Consider the following 15,007-nt stretch of genomic DNA (forward strand, 5'->3'; position numbering starts at 1 on the left):
TTCTTTTGGTATTACAATACCAAATAAAAAAATACATTTGGTATTGAATTAATTATTTTAGATATTTTTAAACCTTATAATATTAATAAAGCCATATTTGGTATGATTGTTTTCAGTACTGGGGACAGAACCCAGGGCCTTCATGCTGAATTGTATCAACATTTTTTACTTTGAGACAGGGTCTCATTAAATCACTAATTTGCCCAGGCTGGGCTCAAATCTGAGATCCTCCTGCCTCAGCTTCTGAGAGTGCTAGGATTAAGGTGTCCACTACAACCCCCAGCTTCATTTGGTATAATCTTGACCCTGTTTTCAGTACTTCTGTGTCAGTTATACTGAGTGTGTGCCATGTAAGGTCTTCTGTTTTCCCCTGCAGGGGTCACAGTCATGTGCCACCACACCCAGCTGTGAGCTACTCTTAGGAAGATGATGCCACTGATTATTATGGTCATTCTATCATCATCCTCATGACTCCTGTCACTGTTGTCATTATTACAGCCTCTCAGAGCCTACCCTGTCCCCAAGTGGGATGGATGGTCCCTCCCCACACACAAGCCAGGCTCAGCCCCAGGCCACCTTGCACCCTGAGCAATCAGAGACTCCCAGACTCCTCCCTTTAAGAGCAAAGAGCCTCAGCTTGCCCATCAGCATCACCCCTGCATCTGTGCATCGGCACCTGGCAGCTCTGGGGCCAAGGGCCGGGTGTCCCAAGCCACTGCAGGTCAGGGAGGCTGACAAGGCAGGGGCAAACTTCAAACAAGGGACAGAGACGGTGCTGAGAGAGGGGATGGCCAGCACTCACTGGTTTAGCAAAGGCCCAGGCACCAGCTGCCCTGCAAGAGGAGAAAAGTCTGCCATGCTCGGGTGAGGACCAGGTCCCCAGGCCGAGGTGGCAGCAGGAGCAAGTGCCCAGGGGCTGCAGACACAAGAGGCAGAGGTCACCACTGAGCTGGGGTGTAGGGGACCCTCTCCTCGGGAACTGGGTTGTGCTTGGTGAGACAAAGGAAGCTCTCCCAGAATCAAAGCAGAGCACAAGGCGAGCAGTCCAGGTGCATGAACCAGGAGTGTTAGGCAGAGCTGGGGCAAAGACACACATCCAATGCTGGCTGAGCACACAAACTAACTGCACTATGAAAGTTTCCACATGCACACACCTGCACCTGGGCCCTCCTGGAAGGAAGGAGAGAGGGAGCAGGGTGCCTCTGACAGCCGGGCCAGAGAGGTCATCCTGGGACCCCAAGTCCCGGGCACGGCAGGAGGGGCGCTTGTCCCCAAGTCTCTTCCCAGCTGGCTGTCCCCCTCCAGGTAACCAGATGCTGTGCCTTATTAGAAGGAAGATCAGGGACCCAGCCCTGGGTAACTGTGAACCAAGCTGAGCCCCTCCCTGCCATCTGAGCAGATGGAACAGCAGGGGCCACTCATATCTTCCTGCTCCTGGACACGCCCAGGCCTTGGGACAGCTAAGCCAATGAGTCCCGGAGGCAGGGATCCCGGAAGCCACCACAGCCATGGCTTGGGCGTCCCCAGAGCTGGCCCCACACTAGAAGATTGCTCAGGGAGGACAAGACTGCCATCTGGCCCTACCCAGGTCAAGGGATTGCACCCATGGTCTGTCCTGCCAACACCCTGCAATGACATCCCAGCTCCCATTCATGGAGCCATTGATCACCCCATGCCAGAGCCTGACCTGTATTTAAACCTTATGACAAGGGCAAGGAGCCATTATTACCACACGTTTATCAATGGTGACACTGGGCCATGGGACACCAGGTCACTCAGCTAAGCTCACAGTGTAAGTGGCAGGGTTGGGATCCACACCCAGATGAGGCAGGTGACAAATTCGTGTTTGTGACCTCTCTGCTATCTTGCTTCCCTGAGGAGGGGGACAAGGACAGGGAGCCAAACTAGTGGGTGAAATGGCCTTGGGTCCAGTTCATTCAGCAGGGCCCAGATGCCACCAGCAGAAACTGAGGCCACTGCTGGGGCTGCCAAATAAAATACAGGACACTGGATTGAATTTCAGATCAACAATGAATAACTTCGTTAGTATAAGTAGGGACTTTTTCTGTCTCTGTTTTCCCCCTAAGTCTGGCAACCCTTAGGCTGACCTTATGGCCTGGCCCTTTCCCCAACCCCAGCTCCCCACCCTTGACTTATAACTTCAGCCCCAGGCGCACCTCAGTCCCAGGCCCCAAACTATCCACCTCTCCAGGCCATCTGAGAGGCACAGGGTCACATTAGCCCTTGCCCCGTGCCTATTCGACAGGAAGAAATGATTTCAACTTTGCAGACAAGGAGACGGAGGCAGAAGAGGAGGGCAGGCACAGGGCGAGTGGCCAGTAGAGCCGAGACTGGCACCAGGGCAGCCTGTGGCCCAGCCCCATGGGGCCATTGTGGGGAGGGACAGCAGGCAGGCGCCAGGGTACGTACCTACAGCAGGCTGTGCAGGCGGGTTGGAGGAAGCCATCAGACACGGTCCAGCTCAGGCCAGCACCGTGTTCACCGCTCGCCTGTAGAAAAAGGCCGGGAAGCAGTTAGATGGAGCTCAGGCCAAGTTCTGGCAACAGAGAGGGTCCCTGGCTTACAACATGTGCGCTCCAGGGGCGACTCTTCCCAGCAGCTCCCAGGGCACAGGGCAGGCCCAGAAAGGACTCGGCCTCCACCCAGTGTAAATCATTAACCCCGAAGCCACTGCTGCCACAGACCTTCCTTTGCCCAGTGCCAAGGGGCCTGCAGGAGCCTGCAGTCCAGCTAGGAGGGTCCCTCCCTGTCCCCTCTGGCTTAGGGGATGCTCAGACCCCCAGCCCCAAGTTACAGAAGCCAGTTCCCCTGAACCATCACAGCATGGCTGGGCACCTCTTCCTCCTGGCTGCATGGGCCCCACAGGCTCCTCGGGGCTGGCTGTCCTCACCAGGCCCCTCCTGTAGCCCTGCTGAAGGCCACCCTCTCTTTGTCACATTGTCCTGCCCCATGGAACTGGCCAGCTGGCAAGGGGCCACAGGCCTTGGCACATGGGCGTAGGAAGGAAAGGGCCACAGAGACGCGACGGTATGAGTTGGGGCAGAGTCCCCAAAGGCTTGGGCTCCGCCAGCTTCTCCTGCCCCTGGCGGTGCCTCATTTGGGCTCACACATCAGAAGGCCTCTACCTCGGTGGGCTTCCGGGGCTGGGGCAACCTTGCCAGGCATCCCCTTCCAAGAAGTGAGGAAAGTTCCCCCCGAGAGAGCTGAGGCCCCCCAGGTCCCTGCAGAGGAGGGCACCAAGCACTCCAGTCCAGTCTGCTCTGTCACCAACAGCCGGATCCCTGTCTTCTTTCCCTTCTACAGCCTTAACACCGGCTTACCAAATAACAATGTGATGCGTGCAAATGGGCAGATCAGCAACAGCAGATATTTCACCTAGGCTACCACATAACAGCCATCACCCGACCATTAACGTGTATTCATCCAAACTATAAATCAGAAAATGAGGCCCAGAGAGGGTGGCAACTTACCCAAGATCACACAGCTAAGAAGAGACAGGGTTCAAACCTGGGCCCTAGGGCTCCAGAATCTGTGCCCATTAAGGTAACACTATGCCCTCCCTAGTGCCTTCCGGAATTCACACAAAGCAGGGTGTACAATAAGAAGTCTCCCTTCCATCCCAGGCACTAATCCCACAGAAGCAACCATTGTTACCAGATTCTTAAGACTCCTTCCAGGGCTACCCCACATATTCACCAGCTTGCCCGGCACCCTGGTCAGCCGGTACCACCCCGGACCCACAAACCTTCCACCAACAGCAGCCTGACGCTATGAAGCGAACCTATCTCTCCTCTCGCTTCACCTGTCACGAAGACGTCATTCCAATCCCACAGCCTCATAAGAAAGCCGAGCACAGCACACTAAGAGATTGTGAGGAATGGGGAGAGACCAGTTTACATGACTCCTACTACAGCATATTGTTAATGCTGGTCTATTTTATTAGGAGTTATTGCTGTTCAACTCTTACTGTGCCTAATTTATAAATTAAACTTTACCCAGGCACGTATGTATGGTATATCTAGGGTTCAGTACTATCGATGGCTTCAGGCACCTCTGGGAGTCTTGGGACACAGGCCCTGCAGATATGGGACTGCTGGATGATCAGCCTTGTGTGTACAGGAGGAGCCAGATGGACCCCACCCTGTAGTAGCTTTCTTGTTTTTATGCAGCCCAGGCTGGCCTCCAACTCACTATGTCACTATGTCATCTAGGCTGGCCTCAAACTCATAGCAATCCTCCTGCCTCAGCCTTCCATGCACCACGACACCCAGCTCTGTAACAGCTTTTTGTACTTAAATCCCGGCGATGATTTCAGAACCCTGCATGGAAGTCGACCTCACTGTTTTTCGAGGCGGCACCCTATGGTTCAGGATGGACCATAGTTGATGTCACCTCTGTCCACCACACAAGGCTGTTTAGTCATTGGGTGTTATCCACAATGCAGCCCGGACACTGTCCACATCCTGGAGCAGATGCACCGGAGGTCTGTAGGGCTCTCTCCTCGACACAGGGCCCAGGAAGACACAGTTCTCCACGGTATGTGGCTGTCTCTTTCAGACCCATACTGAAAACACACAGGACTCTGACTTTACCTTTGGCAGGGGCCTGGGAGCAAGCAGAAGCATCGGCAAAGCCCTTCCCAGGTGGAAGATGTGACCACAGCCCCACAGTGGTCCTCCTCTGGGGTCCCCTGGTCTGCATAACCCCTGGGTCCACTCACCCTTCCTCTGTAGGCACTGGGCCCACAGGTTCTGGACGGAAGCAGAGAGGAGCCTTGCACCCATTTACAGAAGGAGAAAGGGAGGCGCCTGGCCCCGCCTCATGGGCCAACTGCTCCTTAAGTATAGAAGATGACTCGGAAAGAGCTGCTACTCCATCCTGCAGCCAAAACCTGGGACCCCACTCTCCCAGGATAAGAAGCCCAGTGCCCCTCCCAGCCCTCTGCTCCAAGTCTAAAACTGTCCCCAGATTTTGAGGGGGCACCAGCACTCACAGAGCCTGAAGCTCATTTTTGCAGCACCCCCACTTTACAGATGGGGAAACAGAGGCTCTGGGAGGGCCCAGGGCACAGAGGCAAGGGGACCAGGTGACAACACAAGATCTCTCGTCAGAAGAATTCTTCAGCACAGGAATTCAACATCCCGATCACAGTGCTTCCGGGACCTTGGGGCTGGGATCCAGGAGGCTCCTGGTGCAGGTTAATCAGGGGCCCTGAAGTTCCCACACACATGCACAGGGCTGTGACTGCCACTTCGAATACACGCCACATGCCTCAGAAGGGTGGAGGTGAGGGAGCAGCCATTGCCACCTCCTCAGAGCCTCATGGGCCCATAAATTCAGAGGACAAGCACGTAAAGCCCTCAGAAGGATCCCTGAGCATGCTGGCCTGTGACTGCCATTAACATTCCTCCTCCCACCCCTCATACAGTATGTGGCTGTGACCCCCACAGTTCCCTGCTGGGAGTTAAGAGTCCCAGGCTGACATCCTCTCTCCTCACCGGGAGCTGAGCTGAGCCTCTGTGTCCCCATCTATAATGAGGGGATTCTACAGGGCCTCATGTCACAGGCCTGTAATCCCAGCACTTTGGGAGGCTGAGGCAAGAGGATCACCTGTTTAAGCTCAGCCTGGGTAATTTAGCAGATTAGCAAGACCCTGTTTCAAAATAAAAAGTGGTCTGGGATGTAGCTCTATGAGAAGGCCATGGGTTCAATACCCAGCATTGCCAGAACTTAAAAAAAGAGGGTTAGGCCTTGCAAAGTGGGGATCCTGCCACCGGTCTCCTGGAGGTCTCTGCAGGACGCCTGACTCAGCACAAAGCCTTGGGCAGGCGGGGCCAGGGCCACAGTGGCCATTCTTGCACCATCACCACCAAAACGAGTGACAGCAAACAGGGTCCTATATGGAGAGTCCACACTCCAGGAGTTTAGGGGACCCTGGAGGCCAAGACTTGGAGCTGTCAGGATCTGGTGGCAATGACCTGGAATGGCAGGATCGTCCACAAGCCGGCCTGGGCCTCTCCTTCCCTCCCACACACTCAGGCTTCACCTCTAGAAAGTGGGTGTTGTGCATGCAGCTCGGCTATTTGCCTGCTGTTTTTAAGGCTTCTGGGAGCTGTGCTCAGTAGGAAGCTGGCACCCAGAGAACGGGGTAGTGATGCCCTGGGACAGGGCCTCTCTCTGAAGAGTGGTCCAAACCTTCCCCACTACAGTGTCCAGAAAAGGGGCACTGGTGAAGAAGAGCCCACAAAACCAAAGGCGGGCTGGGTGTGGTGCTTGTGGTGCTGCACTCTTGGAATCCCAGCCCTCGGGAGGCAGAGGCAGCAGGATCACAAGTTCAAGGTCAGCCTGGACTAAGTAGCAAGACCCTGTCAAGAAAGAGAGAGAGAGAGAGAAGAAAGGAAAGGAAAGGAAAGGAAAGGAAAGGAAAGGAAAGGAAAGGAAAGGAAAGGAAAGGAAAGGAAAGGAAAGGAAAGGAAAGGAAAGGAAAGGAAAAAGAAGAGAAAAGAAGGAAGGTCCAGCAGCAGGCACTGAAGTCCAGCCACTCCTGTGTCCCGGCTGTGCTAGAGGAAGAAGATGCGGACAAGTAAGACATGGACATTCATGCGGGAACCAGGTTGCAGGGGATTTTCCTTTTCCTTTTCCTTTTCCTTTCTGAATTTCCTAGATCCTCCACAGTGAGCACAGTGAGGAGGAGAAGTGAAAATAAGCATCCACACTGTTCTGTTTTGTTTGCAGTATGGGGGACCCAACCCTGCACTTTAAAAGACAGAACAGATACCTGGTCCTCAGGAAGAGCTGGAGGCAGCACCCAGGTGGTGCTGCTGCTCCTGCTTTGCAGATGTGGAACCTGAGTCAGAGGAGGGCAAGGGACTCGCCTGAGGCACCGTGACACCTTCGAGGTTAGAAGGAAGAGACTCAGAGCCAGGACAGTCTGAGTCCAGCTCAGCTTAGCTGAGCCAAGCCATCAGCAACGGGGAATCCCTTCCTCGAGTCAGCATGATCCCTGCGAGCTAGCAAGATCCGTCCAGCGGCGACACGTGTTCCGGGTTCACAGTGGCCGCTATTATGACTGTGACGCTGTGCATCACAACAGTAAGGCTGTGTATGCATTTTCTTCTCTCAGAAGAGTTCCCTGCCCACTACACAGTGCAGGGTAGGGAGGAGGTAGCCGATTCTCTGGGCAATGCTAAGACAGGAAGGGGTGAAAGGGAGCAGGGGAGGCCTCGCTGCTTGTGTGCAGGGAGAAGCTCAGCTCAGTGTCCAAGATGCACCGCCCAGCAGCCCAGCCTGGCACTTCCCATGCCCTGGACTGCCAGCTCACACAGTAGGTGTCTCTCAGCTCTGCTAATCCAAAGTGCCGTCAGTTCATCCCCCTAGAGTTCAGAGTCCATGCACTTGCGGGCCCCACAGGAACTGCAGCCCGTCTGCCTGCACCTTCATCCTGCACCCCAGCCCCAGCAGGAGGCTCCCCTCTTTCCTCCACCTGCACCAGTCTAGAGAAATGCAGCAGAGCACCGGAAAGGCAGGGAGGCTGCACATGGGGTCCTCAATGTTTGAGGATGGGAGAGCTGGGGGCGAGGGGCAGGGATCCAGGCAAGCACAGGCTACAGCTAGGGTGCCCACCCAAGCCCAGAAACACCAGTGCTGTGTCCTGGAAGCCACGAAAGAAGTGGAGGTTGGGGTCTTGGACCGGTCAGGACCTGAGCCCCTCCACATGTCCATGTCCCCGAGAGCCTCTGGCTTTCGAATCTCATCGGATGTGCACTTCGCCAACCCACCCCCACCTCAGCTCCACAGTGACTGTTCCACCAACTTCCCACATCATGCCCTTGCTGCAAGCCCCTCCTCATCACCTTCAGCAGGAACCTCCAGATTTCCCCTCCTCCCTGACCTCTCCAGACTCAGCAGCCCCCAACCTGGCCTGAAATTCTTCCCCTTGCTCTGGACCTTTGCTCAGGCAATTTGTTCTCTCCAGGTGGAATTCTCTCCAAAAAAAAGCAAGCAAACTCCTACTCAATCTTCAAAACCCAGGCCTAGTTTCTCTTCTGTGAAACACTGGCCCCCTGACTCATTTCAACTCATTTCCCAAGCCTGGTTGGGAAACTATAAAAAAAATACTTGTGTCCTGGGTCCAGTCCTAGAGGTTCTGATTCAAGGTGCACCTGGTCGTGGGCCCAGAGCCAACTTCCCAAGAGCACAGATGGCACATACAGGATTGGGGACACACCCCTGTCACAAGGGTCTTCTTCCCTAGGGAGCACTGGGCTTCTCTACTGGGCTGACAGCAGCCACTAAACCAAACCCTGAGCCTAGGAACTCTTCCGTCATCTGAGCAGAGGGCAGAGACCAGGGGGGAGGGGGACACAGTGGACCTGGGGGTGATCTCTGCCTAGAAGAGGGAAGAACAATGGACGGAAGGGCAGGTGTGAGGCCTCAGCCTCCCAGTGGCCTCTACCCAGTCTGGAAGCCAGGGCTCAGGGAGGAGAAAGGGATGCAAATGACCTGGGATGGGAACAGGAAGTATGGGGTCCTCAGCCAGGAGGGAGGGCGTCCACAGCTCCTCACTGTGGGACCTGGGAGAGGCAAGCAGATGTCCCCAAGGCCATGCAGCTACCAGGCACGGAGGCTCTGGAAGAGGAAGACAGGACCCTCAGGCAGTGCACCAGCTGATGATGCAGGTGAAGAGCTACATAGTCAGCCCAGGCCAGGGCCTCCCTATACCCACCGGGCACTGGGCCACTCTGGGGCTTCCCAAGCCGAAGGTGGCTCTAGCGTCCTTTCCTTTTGGCAGGGAAGAGGGAGGCTCTCAAAGGAGGCCCTCCTCCCCAGGCAGAGGCAGAGAGCTTAGTCAATGGCCAGAGCGGCAGACAATGGAGGCTCTGTCCCAGGCCTGTCCCAGAGGAGCCCCCCACTGACCTCCCAGGCCAGCCCCTGGTCAATAATCGTGGGCAGGAAGCATGAGGAGCAGCCACAGCCCCAGGAGGCCACTGTGGGAAGATGCACGCCCCTGCAACCCTGCAATGGGGACCCCTGGGGGCTGTTGCCTGGGAAACGAGTGCAGCCTGGGAAGCTGCAAGTGACAGAGAGTGGGCCACCAGACTCTCCAGCCCTCCACCTCCCCCTCCCAGGCCCCAAACACATTAACCCCTCTGTCTCCAGGATCAGGCCAGGCTGGGAGTTCCAAAGCCAGAGTGGTAGGAAAAGCTACTCTGCCCAGGGAGGAACCCCCAAGCTCCTCTCCAAAGGGCCCCAGGGCCCTCAGACACATCCTGGGCAGCCAGGACACTACAGCACACCCTGAAGGCCTACAGGGGACAGCAACACAAGACACGGGCTGTGCACACACCCACCCTCACAGAGCCTTGGAAAACCTCCTAGAAACAGGAAAGCCTATAACAGTTCCATGCTGGCTGGCAGCTGGCATTCCAGCGGGCGTGTGCTGCTGCTGGGACCATGTCAATAAGCATCCCACCACCTCCTCTCCCTGCTCAAGGAAGCTCAGTCACCAGAAGGAGAAGGTGGGAATGACCGTGAGATGCTAGGATCTGCAGCTCGACTCCTTCCTCCACACTAGCAGCTCCCGCCCTGACCTCTGGAGGACCCTGCTGAATTGGAAGCAAGGAAGGCATCCTAGGCACCCAACATGCACCTCTCCTGCACTGCCCATGAACTTCTGTAAGCAAATAATTCGGGTTTGGCCAGGCACAGTGGCACACGCCTATAATCCCAACTACTTGGGAAGCTGAGGCAGTTGGATTGCAAATTGGAGACCAGCCTGGGCAACTGAGTCAGATCCTGTCTCAAAACAAAAAACGAAAAGAAGCCAGATGTGATGGCACACACCTATGATCCCAGCACTTTGAGAAGCTGAGGCAGGAAGATTACAAGTTCTAGTCTAACCTGGGCAATTTAGTGACTTAGTAAAACTGTCTCAAATTAAAAATAAATAAATAAAAATACATAAAGGGCTGGGGTTGTAGCTCCATAGGAAGGCCCTGAGTCCAGCCCCCAGTGCCAATCAATCAATCCATTAATATATATATATATATATATATATATATATATTTTTTTTTTTTTTTTTTTTTTTTTTTGGTACTGGGGATCAAACTCAGGACCTTCCACTTGCTAGGTGGGCGGTGGAACCACTGAGCTAAATCCCCGGCTCTCAATTAATATTTTTAAAAGGTTAGGGCTGTGGTTCAGTGGTAGAGCACTTGCCTTGCATGCCCAACGCCCTGGGTTCATCTCCACAAACAAAGGAAAAAAAAAGATTTGGTTTGGCACAGCTGGATCAGCTGGATTCCCGAGTTGCACGCAAGGTAGCCCCGAGTGCCCCCGCCTTTCTGAGCAGCGTGCCCGCAGTCCTGACCCCTGCCCGTCCCAGCAAGTGCACAGCTCACATCTTGGTGCAGCAGCATGAGTCACTCCCTCCTTTCGTGGGCTCTGCACAGATGCCAGAGCACGATGGAGCCTGTCCATCCACGCAGAGGAAGGAGCGGGTTTTATACGACACAGAGACAGCTCTCTAGGGTACAGGCTGGGGCCACCAAAAGACAACTCTAGTTCCTCTCCCAGATCCGGCAGATGCAAATACGTGAAGTCACTGTTCACCGAGACACAGCAGCGAATGGCTGGGCTGAGTCTCCTGTTGCTCTCCTGGGAGCTGGCTACCTGCAGGCAGGTGTCTGCCCCCCAGCCCTTGAGCCATCTCCCAAGACCATCCAGCAGCCTTGGGACGCCAGACAGGGCAGATGGATGTTGGTCCCTATCTTGTTCCACCTGCCAGCACCACCTGCCAAACCCCCGGCTCCCCTTCCAGGCTTCTGACCCAGAGGCTCCCAGGCTCAGCCTCAGCCTCTTCTCCACCTTCGCCCTCCCAAGGTGCCTCACCCAAGCCGTGGTTTTCAATGTCATCTGCGCAGTGACGTTCCCGGCCTGACCCTTCCTGAACACCAGACCCCTGCCTGCTGGCACCCTCGCCCCATGCTCCACTGGCACCTGACTCATAACACCCCCACCTCCTGAGCGCCTGCCAAGCTGAGCACCGAAACCCTGCTCCTCCTATCCCGTGCCTTCCCATCAGACAGCAGCTCCCTCCTGCCAGCCGCTCTGGCCAGAACCCTGGGGGTCATCCTGAAATCTTCTTTCTCCACACCCATGTCTCCTTCATCCGCAAATCCTGCTGCCTCTGCCTTCAAAACACACCCAGATCTGACCACTTCTCAGTGGAAACCCCCAGTCCAAACCACCAGCATCTTTTACCTGGTTTGTTATTAGAACAGCCTCCCACCCAGTACTGGGGATCGAATCCAGGATCTGGGCAGGCTAGGCAACTGCTCTATCACTGAGCTACATTCTCAGTCTTTATTTTTATTTTATTTTATTTTGAGATAGGGTCCTATTAAATGGCCCAGGCTGGCCTCGAACTTGTGATCCAATCCTCCTGAATCCCTCCTTCCCAAATGCTGGGATTACAGGCGTGTACTACCATGCCTGGCTACTCCCAAGTCCCCTATCGGGTCACCTTCTCAACATCCCACACACCTCCCTCTCTACTCCAACCCTGCTTTCCTCTCTTCACAGGATTCACTGGTTTCTATTCGTTTCCAGCTGCTAACATGAAGACCCCACAAAGGCAGGGCCTGGTGACTCTGTCTGCAGTCCCCATACACAGCAGCCATGGATGAAGGAATCCCTGTCCCCACGTCAGCCCCTGAGGGGGAAGGTGGCCCACAGGCACCCACTCCTAGGACCACGTCTCCCCAGTCTGCATCAGCCTGTGTCCAACACAGCTCCCGGAGTTGGGTGAGCTTCGAAATCACTCACCGCTGCCTGGCTTCGTGAGAGGCGGCTCCCCAAAACCAGTGTGGGAAGAGGTCTTCGGCCTGTGCCAGGAGTCTTCAGAAAAGAGGGTGGGGCAGGGTGGAGGAAGGATTGGGCTATTTTTAAAAGCTCCTCCCAAAAAGACCACATTCTTCCCCCAGTGAGTCAGAAGCATGTGGCAGGGAGCGAGGGGGCCAGGACCCAAGAACCGCATGGCTGTCATCACCAGCCACTGCAGCAGGCAGGTAAGCACACCTGGCATGCACTCAGCTTTCCAGGAAGGGCCCTGGGCCTCAGGAAGTGGAAACTAGAGGGGACCCCAGACTGGGAGCCATGGAGAGCTGAGGGCACCCTGGGCTGGCGAGCCAGGGGGAGCAGAGGGGACCCCCTTTCGAATCCCGCAGGGGCCCATCTGGCTGTGATCTGTCTCAGGCCCCATCTGCACCTCTGTCAGGACAGTGCCATCCACTGTGCCCACCAAGGAGCCCTGGGCAGGGAAGAAACACCCATCGCAAAACTCAGAGCTAAAAACAGCTCAGCCCACCCAACCATGACAGGGAGAGCTGGCCTGCAGTTGCTGAGGTCTCTGACTCAAAACAAACAAACAGAAAGAATCCCTACCATACAGGGTGCTGTAAGAATTAAATAAACTGAGTGTGGTGGCACATATGCTGTAATCCCAGCCCTCAGGAGCCTGAGGCAGGAGGATAGCTGCAAGTTCAAGGCCAGACTAGGCTAGTAGTGAGTTCAAGGCCAGCCTGTACAGCACAGCATGAACTGAAACCGTCTCAAAAAAAAAAAAAAAAAAATTAAATGAGGTAATCATTCACATAAACTGCTTTGTTGAGGGCCTGCAACAATAACATTTGTTGACTGAATAAACAGCCACCTCTTCCTAACTGGAGAGCAGCACTGGCCTACAAGAAGGGGTGGGTCTGGGTCCCAGACTAGAGATGAGGAGTCCCAGAGCCCTCTGTCCTGGGACAGTGCAGGCAAGGTGTAGATGGCAGCCCCTCCTGCAGCAGCTGACCATGCAGTACTCCTACTGTGGGAAGGGGTGGCCAATGGGGATCTGGGACAGCCACCACTTGCCTGACCCTGAGCTAACACTCAGCAACATGAGCTCCCCAAAGCCCCCACCCTCCTCCTGCCCCCTGCAGAGTCAAGATCCCAGGAAACCGATCTTAGTTGTCCCCAGCTGTTAACTGACACAGGAATTTCCTGTAGCCAGCACAGAATGACTCGGGGCCTGGGGAGGTGGGATGAAGAGGCCCCTTCCCTGCAGGCCACGGGGACACAGCATGTGCCAGAAAGAGGGGCGGGGACTAGAATGGACAGCCAGATGCGGCCGCCAACACAAAGCCTTTTCAAGCCGTGAAGGTCTGACCTGGGGCCAGGTTCTCTGACGGAGGACAGGGCACCATGTCCTTCCTTGGCAGGGCCCAAACCAGGAAGAGAGCATTGCTGTCACCTCTCCTGCTGCACTGCTGAGTTGGGACCGGGGTCCTGGACCCTCGCTCCCGGGGGCTCTGAAGCTCAACAGCATCCAAGGGGATGACAGAAAAGCCAGCCTTGTCTCTCTGGCCCCTCTGCCACCCAACACCCCCTGGATCACGTGATTATCACTGATGGAGCCTCCTGCGTGCCAGACGGCATGAAAGGTCCTAGGGAGGTACTGATGAGACCGGGCAGGCCCTTGGTTACAGGGGTGAGCAGCCGGGGAGAAGTCCAGGCTAAAGAGAGTCAGGCTCTGTTCGATATCCCTACTCCGTTCTCCCGGTCTGATGCAGTCCCTGAGCTCCAGAAACTCCTGTCCACCCTGTACTGTCCCTCAAGTGAGAGGGCACCAGGACCTGGCTGAGGGCCTCTGGTTCTGCCCACAGCTTTGTCTCGGGCCACCTGGGTGAGGACCCGCTGCCCTTCCCTCGGGCCTCTCCGCGTCCCAAGTTGTTTGCATTTCATGCTGAACCAGATCCCTTAAGCACCCAAGGAGTGTGTGGTGGTGTGGGCTTTTTCCTCTTTCTTTGCTTTAGGAGGGTGAGGGGGCAGACTGTGGATTCCATTTCAAAATTTCCATCTCCTTGATCCACACAGCTACAGCTTTACTGATCACCCAAGGCTCAGGCTCTCAGCTCAGGCAACTCGATTCCCCAAGAGATGTTTGTTGATGTCTGGAGGCCATGCTGGTGACCATGATGGTGTGGGGCCGGGCACGCCTGACTCCAACTAGCCAGACCAAACACCCCACAGAGCTGGGATGATTCGTGCCTCGCAGAGAAACCCTGGTCTGAAGGCAGCTGGTCCAGTCCCTGAGGACCCAGGGCAATGCTGGGCTCCTAATGCAGGGTAGTGTTACTGTTATCAGCTCAGGGACACAAAGACCAAGGTCACTGCCCCTGTTTCCCACAGCAGATAAATACTGGGACACAAACGTCAGAAAAAACGGCGGTCTGTTACATGGCTTGTTTCTGCAGATCACCCTACTAGACTGGAGGGGCACAGACCGTGCCCCTACTTTTCTGTGTCTCCACCCCTTGGCCTAGCATCCAGAACACAGGAGGGGGAGAGAGGCAGGCAGTGGGGAAGAGGGACCCCATCTCGTGCCCAGCTACACCTTCACCACCCAACTCGGCTTCTGACAGCAACAAGCTGTTTTGGAAACATCTCTTGAGCCTATGAATTAACAACTAGTCTATGTCAGGAATGATGGCGCACACTTCTAATCCTAGCACTCTGGGAGGCTGACGCAGGAGGATCACAAGTTCTAGCCGGGCCTGGGCAACTTAATGACTTAGAGAGACCTTATCTAAAAAAGGTTTTAAATAAAAGGGCTGGGGATGGGTTCAACGTCCAGTAACAAAAAAAAAAAAACACCTATGTGGTCTTCAAAGCCAGGGGACTGCCCTGCATCCCTAAGGCTGGCCTAGCACATGCCCCACATACAAGGCCTGCTGTGGCAGGTGTGCAAAGGCAGGCATGGCTCCTGGCCAGGAGAAGGGGAACTGAGGAAGAAGCAGAAGCAGCCGTGTGGGTGCCCTCGGGGGACTCAGGGCTGGAAGAGTCCCTGTTCCCTCAGCTGTGGCGCCTCGAAACAATGAACAAATGCACAGGTAACTGCTCTGCAGCACCTAGGACCCTCAGCCCTGTGTGCACAGCAGAGAGG

At 55.3% G+C, this 15,007-nt stretch overlaps 1 protein-coding gene across 7 annotated transcripts in view; it reads right to left on the reverse strand.

The window, feature by feature from the left end:
* Positions 1-15,007, reverse strand: part of Arhgef10l (Rho guanine nucleotide exchange factor 10 like) — a 133,745-nt gene that overhangs the window by 86,818 nt on the left and 31,920 nt on the right. For 6 of the 7 annotated variants that reach the window (XM_087215699.1, XM_087215701.1, XM_004850396.3 and 3 more), the window contains exon 2: positions 2,431-2,510. In XM_087215699.1, coding sequence (XP_087071825.1) covers positions 2,431-2,467 — 37 coding nt within the window. In that variant the 5' untranslated portion in view covers positions 2,468-2,510. Of the gene's footprint in view, positions 1-2,430; positions 2,511-11,847; positions 11,867-15,007 lie in introns of those variants that run through there. The other variant, XM_087215702.1, reaches the window with a different exon arrangement.

The sequence above is a fragment of the Heterocephalus glaber genome, unplaced genomic scaffold, assembly GCF_053883595.1.
Source record: "Heterocephalus glaber isolate CG9 unplaced genomic scaffold, H.glaber_assembly_v1.0 deba00001452, whole genome shotgun sequence".
NCBI lineage: Eukaryota > Metazoa > Chordata > Mammalia > Rodentia > Bathyergidae > Heterocephalus > Heterocephalus glaber.